The sequence below is a fragment of the Nematocida minor genome, assembly GCF_024244105.1.
Source record: "Nematocida minor strain JUm1510 chromosome Unknown 7922, whole genome shotgun sequence".
Classification (NCBI taxonomy): domain Eukaryota; kingdom Fungi; phylum Microsporidia; genus Nematocida; species Nematocida minor.
This window is the reverse complement of record NW_026250400.1, coordinates 84303-96441: the sequence shown is the minus strand read 5'-3', so window position 1 is coordinate 96441 and position 12139 is coordinate 84303. Positions and strand designations below refer to the sequence as shown.

The following is a 12139-nucleotide window of genomic DNA, read 5'->3' as shown; positions in this document are numbered from 1 at the left end:
AAATTTAATTTTTATTTAAAGGCCAATATGAAGGTAGTTTTGACTAACATTGCCCATATGCTGAATAAAAAGCAAAGCACCATTTTCAGTACAGACACATTCCCCTGCGATGTGTCGTATGTTGTTACAGGAGGACAGGATGGATCTGTGAAAATATGGAAAATAACAGATAAAGAGAGCAAAGAGGAAGGAAGCTTTACCAAACACACGGGAGCAGTGCTGTGCACACGGTTTTCTCCCGCTGGTGATCTACTAGCAACAGCCTCTGATGATGGAAACGTGATAGTGTGGGGTGTAACAAAGACCCAGGGCACCATCCAGCTGCACACAAAAAAAAGATTGTCAGATCACAGATCAGATGTATCGAGCATTGCATGGAGCAGCAGATACTTGGCCACAGGAGGGTACGATGGGTCTGTTATAATATACGATAGACCTAGCTTTAGCATAGTTACTAGGCTCGAGAAGCATGAAAAAGGGTGCAAGGGCATTGCATTCAGCCCAGGAGCAGGATACATATCGACATACGGCGATGAAGGAGAGCTTTTTCTGTACGATAAAAACCTCAAAAAACTATCATCAACTAAAAAGCCCTTTAAAGGCGTGCAAATGGAGTCTTTCTTTGGAAGGATGAGTTGGAGCCCTGATGGAAAGTACATTGCATGCGGACTCGCGTTCTTGGAGAAACAGGATGCAGTGGCTCTTCTGTCTGCTAACCTAGCTCGCAGCTATACCCTCATTGGACACACTGCTCCTGTGGAAACAGTTGCATTCAATCCTTTTCTCTGGGAGAAAGACGGGTCTACATCGTATATTCTAGCCACAGGATCACAGGACAGAAGTGTGGCCATCTGGAGCTCAGGCAGCTCAAAGCCGCTAATACTCCTGAAGGAAGTCTCATGCCAGCCGATTATGGATCTGCAGTGGTCATCAAATGGGAAAGTGCTCTTTGGGTGTGCATACGATGGCTCTGTATTTTACATGGAGTTTGAGGATGGAGAGTTTGGAGTGCCGCACACCCCCGTGATAGAAGAGAGCAGAGCCCTTCCGTACTCCCGCGAGTTTATCATGGCGCACGCAGAGATAGAAAAGATGCCCAGCCCAGAGGGTGAAGAGGAGAAAGAAAGCGAAAAGTGGGCAGATAAAAAAGAAGAAATTGAAAATATTACAGAGGACACAAACAAACCCGAAGAAAAAAAAAAGAAAATAATTCCAAGATTCATAAAACCCCTCGAAGAGCCGGACTCAGCAGGCGTGGTCAGGGGCCCCAGAGTTGTATTGATGACAGGACAGGTGCCGCTGCAGGAAAGTATCGAGCCCGACAGATGTATAGCACAGCTTGAGACAGTAGCTGGTACAGCAACGGTTTTTACTGTAGAAATAAAAGGGAATAGAAGCATGTTCGTCGTTAAGAAAAACGGAAAAGAGTGGTTTACAGCAGCAGGACACAGCATAAAGGTGGTAGCAGCGGATGCGTGCATACTGGCTGTAGTGAGCACGCAGAAGGCAAAGAGTGGAAGCACAATTGACACTCTCTGGGTGTACAACATGGACAAAGGTGTACTTGTTCTGCCTGCTATGCCGTTTTCGTGTGTGGTGTCAGTGGATGTGAGGAATGAAAAGATTCTTGTGGTGCTGCAGGGATCGTTTAAGGTTCTGGATCTGCTGAACAGCACAACAGTAGAGGACAGGATAGCATCCCAGTCAGATGTTGTGAATGTTCTTCTCGATCCAAAATACTTTTTGATCATTTTGTACGAAGATGGAAGCACGCAGTTCTACAACCCGCAGATGAAAGTGTGGTTTATGCTGGAGATGGATGCTCCCTCAGCATACAGCGATGCACACTGCGGAGGAGAAGAGAAAGACTGCACATTTGAGTTTCTTGAGAACAGATGCACAGTGGGGATGCTCTACGGAGACTGGGCGCTGGTCGCAGACTCAATTGAAAAGATAATTGCATCTGCAGCCAGAGGAGAGTCCTGTGCTCCCGGGCTGTTCAATAGGATGGATGCGATCATTGAGGAAGTTCTGAACAGAAAAAACAGCCAGGTAAAAGCAGAGTTCATCAGCACGCTCCTTGTGCAGTGCGCAGAGACAGAAGAGTTCCAGCAGTATGCGTACGAGAAGACTCGAGAGATAAAAGAAAAACTAGCACAATAAATAGCACAGAATAACAAATGTCTATGTAGGTATGTAGTACGAGTAAAAAGCAGGAAATAGACAGTCCACAATGAATGCAAATGATTCTGAACAATATAAAAGTAAAATAAAAGAGTACAAGAACGAAAATTTCTACGCTTTCTAACAAATAAAATAAAAAATCAAACATAAGCTTTATTAAAATTAGTACAATCTGTAGCAATACGTAGCAACAGACATATCAACAGTAAATTAACGATAAACCATTCAATTCTACACAGATTTCATTCTTTTATTCATAATCACTGCGCCGTTATAGACTAGACATGTAACCGAAGAATCTAGCAACAAAGTATTACAATAGCTTTTTATACGGCTACTTCTGTAGTTATTCTATAGATATATCTTCTGTCTACAGCTTACAGATGCTTCTACTAGACTAGTTTTACTTTAAACGCGTTTTATCTACTTTCTAGGTGCTACTTGGGAGTGAATACGGACCTTACTGCATATATTCCTGTTTTTAGGAGATACAGCGGAACTATATAGTACTCAACAATGAACACAATCATGGAGGTGGAGACAAAGCCAAACATGCAGATCAGAACAACAACGATGGGCCTCTGCTGAGATAAAACATTGAACAAGTTTATGTTGGTGTGCATCGTAAGTTTTTCATACTCCACACTTATGGCTAGTATGTCATCCTCGTCAAACTCGTACATTTCTGTTACATCGTACTCAATAGAGCCTCTTCCTTTCAGTATATCATCCTCTTTCATCCCTTTAATCGTGGACTTGACCAGGGCTTTGGTTGATTTGCTTATTGTAAACTCGTCGTTTCTCGAAGTGTTCTGTTCTGCCAGGGAAAGCAGCCCCAGAAACAGAAAACACGCCGCGGAAATGCTGCAAAGAAAGACAAGAAAGACCATGGGAACAAGATGCTTGGTAAGTAGGATGTTTAGCAGACTGCTGTCAACTGTGCTGTTATCCGTGTAGAAAGTTGAACAAGTGGCATTGGGAACAGGTTTGTAGCTCATCGACTCTTTTCTGTTTGCAAATTAAATTTGTGCAGTAATTTTTTATTTGATTTAAAACTTCAGCTAGGCATTAAAGCTATGTGATAGTGAACAGAAGAGTGCTGCCCTAGGATGCAATAGATTCACAAGAAAAAGGAAAATACTCAATAACCCAAAGGATTAGGTGATTTATATCGGTGGAACAGACACACAGCCATGTAAGAGAGAATACCAGCTAGTCTGTCTATGTTTACATAGTTAGCAATTCCCTATAATGATTACTTATCCTTACTTATATTCCATCTGCGCTATGAAATATTTTCAATTTATTTTTCTATTATTCAGTTGCTCGTAAAAATATAAATAACAGCCAAATAAAATTTTCATTTATGACAAGAGTTTTATTCGGAAAGAGAGCAGTAAAGAAAGAGAAAAGAGACTCAGACGAAATAGTATACACAATAGGAACGCACGTCCTAGGGGCCTTCTACATAGAAAAAGAAGACACCATCCAGTTCAAACTCCCCAATGGAAAGCTGGGAATAGTCTCCAAGAAGGGAGTTGTAAACGACATGGAAACAGACGATTATGCAATAGCCAAGAGACTGGTCAAGAGCTTCCAAAAAGACCTATACATTGAGCTGTTGATCCTTGGCCCAAGAACAGGAGACTACGAGTGCACATTCTTCACACAAAAGAGCATAAAAGTAAACTCGATCGTAACGGGAGTGATAGAGGGATCGGAGGAAGTTGGGTACGCAGTGGCGCTCGGAGTCCCAGGAAAGACAGCGCTTCTAAAGACAGATGCAGTGTACACTGAAGGCACCCTTGGAGTCTTCCAGGTAAGCGCGGTAACTCCATCCACCTTTCTACTACACGATAAAATAGACAGAGAAATATACCTAGGCGATAAAGATGAAGTGTCTCCAGGCGTTTTTGTAAGAACAACAATAACAGGACGGCCTAAATACATCCTTGGGCAACTGCGCCCTAAGTACACGAGCATGTTTTACTCCTACACGGCACAGGGTCTTTCCCTGGGAGAGCTCATCGTAGAGAGCAAAAAGGAAATGGAGGAAGAAGACCAGCAGGTGTCAATCATTCTCTACGTATCAGAAGACAAGACCACAGTGCACGCCGTGCCATACGAAGAGTACACACAGGAAATACACAAAAAGCTACCTGATCCATCGATGATAGGAGTGATTACAACGGGAGAGATAGTGAGCATAAAAGAAAGGGGATATGCATCCGTACGACTAGAAGAAGGCATACTCGCTGTGCTTTATCAAGAGCACTACTCAGACATATCCAGACGAGGATCTGCTGCCCCATTTAGGGAAGGAGACACAATAACCGTTAGAGTGTTCGATGTAAGGGGATACTCTGTTACAGTAACGGCTAAAGAGTCGCTAATACGCGCAGAAAATGCTGCAGTCCCACTCGTTCCCGGAACAGAGGCTGTTGTATTTGTCAGACAGGCGACTGATGCAGTTCTTAAATGCTCTACATTCGGAAGACAGACAGTGCACCTCCAGAGAGCCAAGGACATGGACGCAGAGGTGGGAGCAGTCCATCGGGTGTACATCACTAAGCCAGGCAGAACCGAGGGAATATTCTATGCATCGCTCGCACTGGAAGAAAAACAAAATCTGCAAAAAAGAGAAGAAAAAGAAAAAGAGAGAAGAGAGCTCACAGCTGATGAAAAAGAAAGAGCAGGAGAAACAAGAGCAGAAAGAAGAATAGAGGCAGTGAAGAAGTACAAGAACGGACAGATTGTCTCCACGAATATATCCCGTGTCTACCAGTACGGGGCATTCGCTGATCTGGATAGGTACGCAGTGGCTAGAATAAAGATAGGAGAGATAAGCAGCAGATACGTGGAAGACTGGGCAACCCTTGTCCATCCCGGGCAGAAGGTGAATATCGTCCTGTACGATATAGACTACGAAGCAGGCCTTATCGAGGGATCCATTAAAAAGTTTGAAGTGCTAAACGCCTTTGAAGGAGCACCCGCAGAAGAGACACAGGAAAAGAGAGAAAGCGCACACGCAGAGCCTGTGGCATACGCAGTTGATGCGCCAGAAGAAAACTCAGAGGACGAAGAGAGCGACAGCACAATTAACGATGAAAATATGCAGATGGAGCTGTTTAACAGCAAAGACGGCGTGGAGCCGTGGACTAAGCGCATGCAGAACGCATCCCCTGCGCTGCTGCTAAAGCTGTTCAGACAGGCAATGGGATACCTTCAGTCGCCAGACGCGAAGATGCGCATATGCATAGAGTATGCTACCTCCCTGGGAGATGTCCAGGCAGAGAGAATCGAGCCCGAGTGGATCGAGCCCATTGAAGAGGGAATCAGAAGAGACGGCAGCATATTCCTCAAGAAAGTAGCAGATGCCACAAGAACAGCCAAGAACAGAGCGCTATTTAGGATGGTGTGTCTTCGGTTCATAGATGAAAAGAGAGACTCGCCCTTTGGCTACAGAGAGCTGATCCATGCAGCGCACAAGGCAAACAGCGTGGAGGAGCTTAGAGAAGTCTCAGAGCTCATGAACAAGTCGGAGATGAAGACAGCAGACAGAAAGTCTGTGGAAATGGCGCACATTGAGGCGCTTTACCACGTGTCTAAGAACGAAGGAAGAACTGCGGTTGAGAAACAGCTGAGCAAGATGGAGAACAGAAGCAGAGAAGACTGGGTTATGAAGTACATTGCGCTGGAGACAGGAAGCATTGCAAAGAACGCAGACATAATCTACACCAGGAATATTTTCAACAGATCGGTGGCAGACGAGAACATATCTGAGAGCGCAGTGAAGAGCATATTCAAGATGTACCTGAAGTTCGAAAAAGAGTACGGCACAAAAGACAAAGAGGAAGCAGTCCTGGAGAAAGCCAAGGAGTACGTAGCAGCAACATCAAAATAAATCATAAGTATTTAAATGTGAACATTAGATTACAGCAACACAAAAAAGCTAATAATCAGTGATGGTTAGATGGTTAGGTAGTCAAGTAGAGAACAATGATTATTCTATTCCTAAGTTGCACCTTGATTAGTTAGCTACTCTTCTTATCTTGAGATTATCGCTCTTAAAATTTTTAAATTAGCTTGAAAAGAGTTCTAAATGGCAGTAGATAGCCATCGTAAGGGCACTCGTAACCACCTGTTTTCTTAGACTACTACAAGTGGTGAGCTAGCTTAAAATTTTACAGATATTCTTGGCTATAATATTATGATTTATTGTATATCTTCTAGAGCATCTCTTATGTGCTTGAATTTGTCTTTGAGGACATGGACAGCCTGCGTTAGCACTTCCATGGGCTTTAAACATCCTTTGACCACTTCTACGTTGAAGTAGAACTTGTTCGGGTCTGTGCTGTGTACATAACTCTCAGACTGCGCAGGAGAATTTTTATCTGCAAACCAGGCAACTGGCCATTCTTTGTTAATATCCTGCTCGTGCCAGTACTTCGTGTGCCTGAGGGAGTTGTCTGCGTCGTATCCAAAGGCAACAGTGGAGACAGGAGACCATTTGGCGTGTTTTTTGCCTATGCCTTTGACCGCTATGCATTTGCACTTTATCGCCTGCTTGTGGCCCAGCCTTGTGACTATCGATGGGCTCATGGGATCGCCGATATTTGGGGCTTCATTTTCCACAAAAAGATTTTTCGATGTAACAGTCCACGGAGACTTTCCTTCATTTTTTGCGTCCAAAAGGATGGAAATGGAGCACTGCTTGCAGAAGCTCTTGCAGCTGCAGTCTTTGGGGTACAGATACTTGCTGGCTGTGCTGCTCTCTATGGGAATGAGGCCCAGTCTGTCGGTTGTCATCTCCTCGGGTATTACCGTGTAGTTCTTATCAAACTGCACTATATCTATGGCTAGAGTGGGTATTTCTGTCATGATAACGCGGCGCAGAGCATTGGCCATTCCCAGAGTGCAGTTCAGAAGAGTAAACTTGACGTTGTCTTCTGTTACTTCTTCTATGCCAATTTGTATCATAAAAATATTTACGAATGTAAATTTATTTTTGACTTTTCCCATTCTCTGCGGGGGCGCAATAAAACACCCGTATGGCCAGAGGCCCAGAAACTTCATTGAGCGAATGCAGGAGCATTTCCTTGGTTCTTTTTTCTTTGTGATTGGATGAGTTTTCAATTTTTTATTTCATTCGTGCACTGGAGAAGGGCGGCCTAGAACTAATTATTAAGTAATTACTTAATTTCCCAGTGTTTTAAAATTAATGAGTCTGAAATTAAAGCACCAGCTGTTTCTTGTCTCAGCTCTCTCCCTTCTGGTGATAGGAGCCATACTCACGACCCTCTTCATTACCACCACGCCCAGAGCCAACGAGTACTTCATAGCGCAGAGCGACAGCACCACAGACAGCGAGCTGCTCGAGCAGTTCAGTTATCAAAATATTAAAAAGTGTACATGGTACGACATTCTGTACGAGTTTTCAATTATCAGAACAGACGAAGACCTAGACAGCGACAGCGGAAGCATAACATTCTTCACACAGATAGACATGAACACGCCCATAACCAGCCTAACGCACATAGGGCCTCCGTACACGCAGAGCCAGAGGGAGTATGTTGATTTCCAGAACAGCTCGGAGGTTCACAGATTTCATTTCACAGAAAGCGCAGAGCCCGCAGTGGAGTACATGATATACGCAAAAACACTGAACTTAAGGAACAGACAAACAGCTGTGTGTGCGTTCTACATGGAAGACGGCGAGATGAAGGGCTATGTCCTGAACAATGTCCTGCTCAGAGCCAGAGAAACCGTGGAGATATCGCTGCAGCTGGAGGAAGAGAAAAACTTTGTAACAATACTGGACTTTGATGGAAACCAGACAAACTTTCCAGCGAGCGAATAAAAATAATAGTTACCCACAGGATGCTGCATTGTTAATTATAGCGAAAGAACAGATGATTAGACTGAAACAAAAAGAAAAATAGCTGAGAGATAGGAATGTAGGGCATAGTAGAATACAAGACAGCTGTAAGTGACTAGGCTAAAAATAATAGAGTGGAGGGTCTAAAGAGCGTAAGGAACAAGTAAATAAAAATTAAAATGCATATGAGTGTATGAGTACAGTTCGAGAATAGTGGATAAGTGCAAATTTTTATACCAGAGAACAATCGAAAGATAGAATGAGCAATGCCCAGACTAAAAGATGTAAAGTATAAATACTTTATTTTTAAATAAATTCATGTCAAGTTTACTAAAGATAAAAATAAAACAGAATATGTGAATATAATTTGAGTAGAAGGACGTGTGTAATGAGGCTGCTCCAGTGCAATAATTCTGTGCTAGTTCATAGACCCAAAGTGTAGAGAATTTTATTTATATTATTTATTGTAGGAGTTAAAGATGTTCTGCTCTACTGCTTTATTCTCTCAATTTCGCTAAAAATCATCTGTGTGATGCTCTCCTTTGGCTGGGCTCCATCGATTCTCGCTAGTTTGTTCATTTCAATGGCTCTCTCTATCACTTTGCTTGTTTTTTCTATAAAGTCCAGCACTCTCCTTTTGATGAGCTCAATCTTGTCGTCTTCTCTTTTTACCAGATCTTCTCCTGTTATGTCATCCTTTCCCTCTACCTTTGGCGGGTTGTACTTCGTGTGGTATATACGGCCTGACGGGGGATGCGACATTCTCCCCTCCACCCTGTCCATTATGTACTCCATGGGAGTGTCGAGATAGAAGATCTTATCGTACGAAAAAGTAATGGAGTCCAGCTGCTCCACTGTCCTCGGGTATCCGTCAAGGATAAACCCGCCCTCTACCTTGTTTATGTGAAGATTCACTAGGTCTCTTATCACGCTGTCGCTTACGAACAGGCCTGAGTTCAGCTGGTCTCTGATATACTTTGATAGGGGCGTCTCTTTCTTCATCTCTTCTCGCAGAATGTCTCCAGATGAAATGTGTTTAAGCCCAAACCTGTTTGCAACTATCTCGCACTGCGTCCCCTTTCCTGCGAGCGGCGGGCCAACCATGAGTATCTTATACGACTCCATGCGTGCTAATTTATTTTTACACTAAATTTCTCTATTTATTGGAGCACTTTTCTATGATCAGTACCTTCAGAGACTGTACGATAATTGAGGCATCTTGGTCGAGAGGTCTAAGACGTGGCACTCAAGATGCTATCCTTCTATAGGGCGTGGGTTCGAATCCCACAGATGTCATTTTTATTTTTCTGCTTTTTTTGATTACTATGGCTGCACGCACACCCAGGAGGACAGCGCAGAAGAGAACGCCGTACAACAAGCGCACCGTGGAGACAAAAGAGGAAAAAGAAACAGAGAACCAGGACACAAACTCTAATCTGACAGATTTAATAAGATACTACAGAGAGAAAGAAGCCATCAGAGAGGAGTACATTGAGGCGCTGAGGGAAGAGAATGCACACTTAAGGAGGAACTCCTCTGTCTCCACAGACTACTCTGAGCTGACAGGGCTTTCTATCTCGAAGGTAGAGAACCATCTGCACTGTAAACAAGCCATAGAAAAAGAGGGGAAGGTTTCTTCTATTTCCTTCACTTTAGAGAGAACGAGCGATGGGTACACCTACACCTACCAAAACAGCAAACACATCGAGAGTCTTCCCGAGTATTTGAAGAAGGAGATATATTTCGACGAAGACCAGATCAAGCTATTCTTCTTTAATGTGTATGAATGTGTTGCCAGAGAAGAATAAATCAAAAGTCAAAAGACAAAGACAGCCTTCTAAAGAGATCAGACTTAAAACTCTCCTTGCTCTCATTCTCTGATTCATTTGTATTTTTGTTTTCCATCGCTTCCTTTCTCTTGAACTTTTTATAGTTCACCACTTCGCCCTCCATAAAATAAAAAAGGAATTCGCTCATATCCGCCAGAAAAGAGTGTAGAATATAGAACAATTAAGTAGTATAATTAGCAAAGCTTCTACATAAAGAGATAGAGAATAAAAGAGTATTAGATAAGATGGCATAAAGATAAAGACAATTAGATAAGATACAAAAACAATAAAATGAGATAGAAAGAGAACGGCGAGATAGAAGATAAAGAATGAGATAGAAAGAGAAGATAAGAGATAAGGAATGAGATAAGATAGTAAGATCAGTAGATAGTTAGAAAGTTGGATATGCCATAGAATGAATTTATTAATGAATAAGTCATAAAGCGAATAATGAATAGTGAACAAGTAGTACAAGCCACAATGCTTGAGCTGCCTTTGTAATTAATAAATCAACCAGCACGCCACTCTACTCTCGTACTTCATTCTTGTTCTATCTACTGCTCTTCACTCGTATTACTTTACTCGTATTACTCTGTCAAATTAACTCTTCTTTTAACTCTCACTTTTATTCCATTATTTTCTGTTCTCTTACTGCTCTGGTGATCCATTTGATCTACTCTCTTCTTTATCACACAGATCATCTATCTTACACTCTTGCACTCTATCGTGCACTCCTGCACCCTTTCACTCTTCTTTCTCTTGCTGCATTCTGATTTTTTATTGCTCTCTTTCCTGATGGCTATTATTTATCGCATCTGATATTGATCTATTTTTCTATATATTTTCTATTTTTTATTTGGGCATGATTCCTCTGCCTTTTGGAGCTAATAAGAAAGCACCTTCTTCCCTCAGCCGGCTGTTCTGGTCGCCCACGCAGGAAGTGATTGACTCTCCATGCACAAAGTCGATAAAGAACAGACGGAACGACATAAAAGCACGCGCGCTCCTTGACAAGTTTATAGAAATAAAACTAAGGGAGGATGAAATGAAGAAAGCCAATAAATAAACAACACTCGATAATTAAAAATGAATTAAATTTATTTCTAAATACACTACCACTCAAGATCCCCGTTTGCCACATTGAATGTGTAGTCTGTTCTTCCAATGGTAAGAAAGCCGTGCTTCAAGGTGCATCTTCTTTTGTCTTTGACCCTTGTCACTTTGTCAAACAGACAGAGCATCACATTTTTAGTGGGCTCTTCGCTTTCTATGTCGCAGTCGCTCTCTGAGAGATCGTTTGAGTCGAGCTCTTCTTCATTGTGTGTGTCTCCTGCGCCCCCATCGTACTGGTCTTCCGAGTGATCTTTTTCTTCTTTGTCCTGGTAGTAGTATGGATACTCTCGGCTGTATCCGTAGTCGGAGTATGGATATCCTCCATTATAATAGCCATCCACCCCGGGGTTGTTTGGGTTGTAGTTGTGTCTTATTTTGTACTCTCCTATGTCTGTGTATTCGCATATTTTGGCAATCCATGTGTTTTTTATTTCATCAAGCACTGCCCTGTCCATGCCTATCCTGTAGTTGTCGTCTGTTGTGTTCCTTATTACTTCTTCTATTATTTCCCTGTAAACGCGAGGCACTTCATTGCTCATTACACAAAAAAGAATTAAAAGAAATTAAATGATAGTTACGTGCAGACAGTGCAGAAGAAGCATAGGAAATAACAAATGGGAAATACACAGCAAGTGCACGAATCTGCTGTCAGACGAGAGGATAGCAGGCACCAAAATGGAAGAGCAGCAGGAGGGAAGAATACACTGCGAGCACTGCAACAAAGTGCTGGGCCGGTTTAAATGGCACGGCGCAAAGTGCATGTGTGGCAGATGGGTTTTCCCGTACATAAGCATACACAAGAGCAATACAGATATAGTAGGATAGAGAAAGAGCAGAGAAGAGAAGATGCTAGAAGAGACAGTTAGACCGTTAGTGAAGAGTACAGAAAGAATGAATGTTAGAGAAGAGAAACGGATAATGCAGGGAGCAGTGCAGGAAGCAAAGCAGTAGAGAATGAATAGATAGATAGAAATAATAGAGAGTATTAAGTAGTATTTCATTGCTACTATTTCATCCACTTTTTATTGTACTCCGTTCTTTTTATTCTTTTTTATTTTGCTTTCTGTGCTCCATTGGCTTCATTTGTCTGTCTAATTACTCTCGCATTCGCAGGAATAAATGACTAAAAATTCTC

At 42.4% G+C, this 12139-nt stretch overlaps 9 protein-coding genes across 9 annotated transcripts; 5 read left to right on the top strand and 4 right to left on the bottom strand.

Moving 5' to 3' along the window:
* Positions 1-27: 27 nt before the first annotated feature.
* NEMIN01_0491 (protein HIRA/HIR1) lies at positions 28-2163 on the top strand (the record flags this gene model as incomplete). Its single annotated transcript, XM_051476433.1, has 1 exon — positions 28-2163. One exon carries the CDS (start codon positions 28-30, stop codon positions 2161-2163), a length of 2136 nt encoding a protein of 711 aa, XP_051332393.1.
* Positions 2164-2621: 458 nt separating this feature from the next.
* Positions 2622-3182, bottom strand: NEMIN01_0490 (uncharacterized protein; the record flags this gene model as incomplete). Its single annotated transcript, XM_051476432.1, has 1 exon — positions 2622-3182. The coding sequence occupies one exon, from the start codon at positions 3180-3182 to the stop codon at positions 2622-2624; it is 561 nt and encodes a 186-aa protein (XP_051332392.1).
* Positions 3183-3550: 368 nt separating this feature from the next.
* Positions 3551-6088, top strand: NEMIN01_0489 (uncharacterized protein; the record flags this gene model as incomplete). Its single annotated transcript, XM_051476431.1, has 1 exon — positions 3551-6088. One exon carries the CDS (start codon positions 3551-3553, stop codon positions 6086-6088), a length of 2538 nt encoding a protein of 845 aa, XP_051332391.1.
* Positions 6089-6399: 311 nt separating this feature from the next.
* Positions 6400-7164, bottom strand: NEMIN01_0488 (DNA-directed RNA polymerase II subunit RPB3; the record flags this gene model as incomplete). The annotated part of the gene is made up of 1 exon (XM_051476430.1): positions 6400-7164. The coding sequence occupies one exon, from the start codon at positions 7162-7164 to the stop codon at positions 6400-6402; it is 765 nt and encodes a 254-aa protein (XP_051332390.1).
* A 241-nt stretch (positions 7165-7405) lies between these two features.
* On the top strand, positions 7406-8044 carry NEMIN01_0487 (uncharacterized protein; the record flags this gene model as incomplete). Its single annotated transcript, XM_051476429.1, has 1 exon — positions 7406-8044. One exon carries the CDS (start codon positions 7406-7408, stop codon positions 8042-8044), a length of 639 nt encoding a protein of 212 aa, XP_051332389.1.
* Positions 8045-8551: 507 nt separating this feature from the next.
* On the bottom strand, positions 8552-9187 carry NEMIN01_0486 (adenylate kinase; the record flags this gene model as incomplete). The annotated part of the gene is made up of 1 exon (XM_051476428.1): positions 8552-9187. The coding sequence occupies one exon, from the start codon at positions 9185-9187 to the stop codon at positions 8552-8554; it is 636 nt and encodes a 211-aa protein (XP_051332388.1).
* A 200-nt stretch (positions 9188-9387) lies between these two features.
* Positions 9388-9870, top strand: NEMIN01_0485 (uncharacterized protein; the record flags this gene model as incomplete). The annotated part of the gene is made up of 1 exon (XM_051476427.1): positions 9388-9870. The coding sequence occupies one exon, from the start codon at positions 9388-9390 to the stop codon at positions 9868-9870; it is 483 nt and encodes a 160-aa protein (XP_051332387.1).
* Positions 9871-11003: 1133 nt separating this feature from the next.
* Positions 11004-11543, bottom strand: NEMIN01_0484 (uncharacterized protein; the record flags this gene model as incomplete). The annotated part of the gene is made up of 1 exon (XM_051476426.1): positions 11004-11543. The coding sequence occupies one exon, from the start codon at positions 11541-11543 to the stop codon at positions 11004-11006; it is 540 nt and encodes a 179-aa protein (XP_051332386.1).
* A 28-nt stretch (positions 11544-11571) lies between these two features.
* NEMIN01_0419 (uncharacterized protein) lies at positions 11572-11829 on the top strand (the record flags this gene model as incomplete). Its single annotated transcript, XM_051476361.1, has 1 exon — positions 11572-11829. One exon carries the CDS (start codon positions 11572-11574, stop codon positions 11827-11829), a length of 258 nt encoding a protein of 85 aa, XP_051332321.1.
* Between the last annotated feature and the right edge of the window lie 310 nt (positions 11830-12139).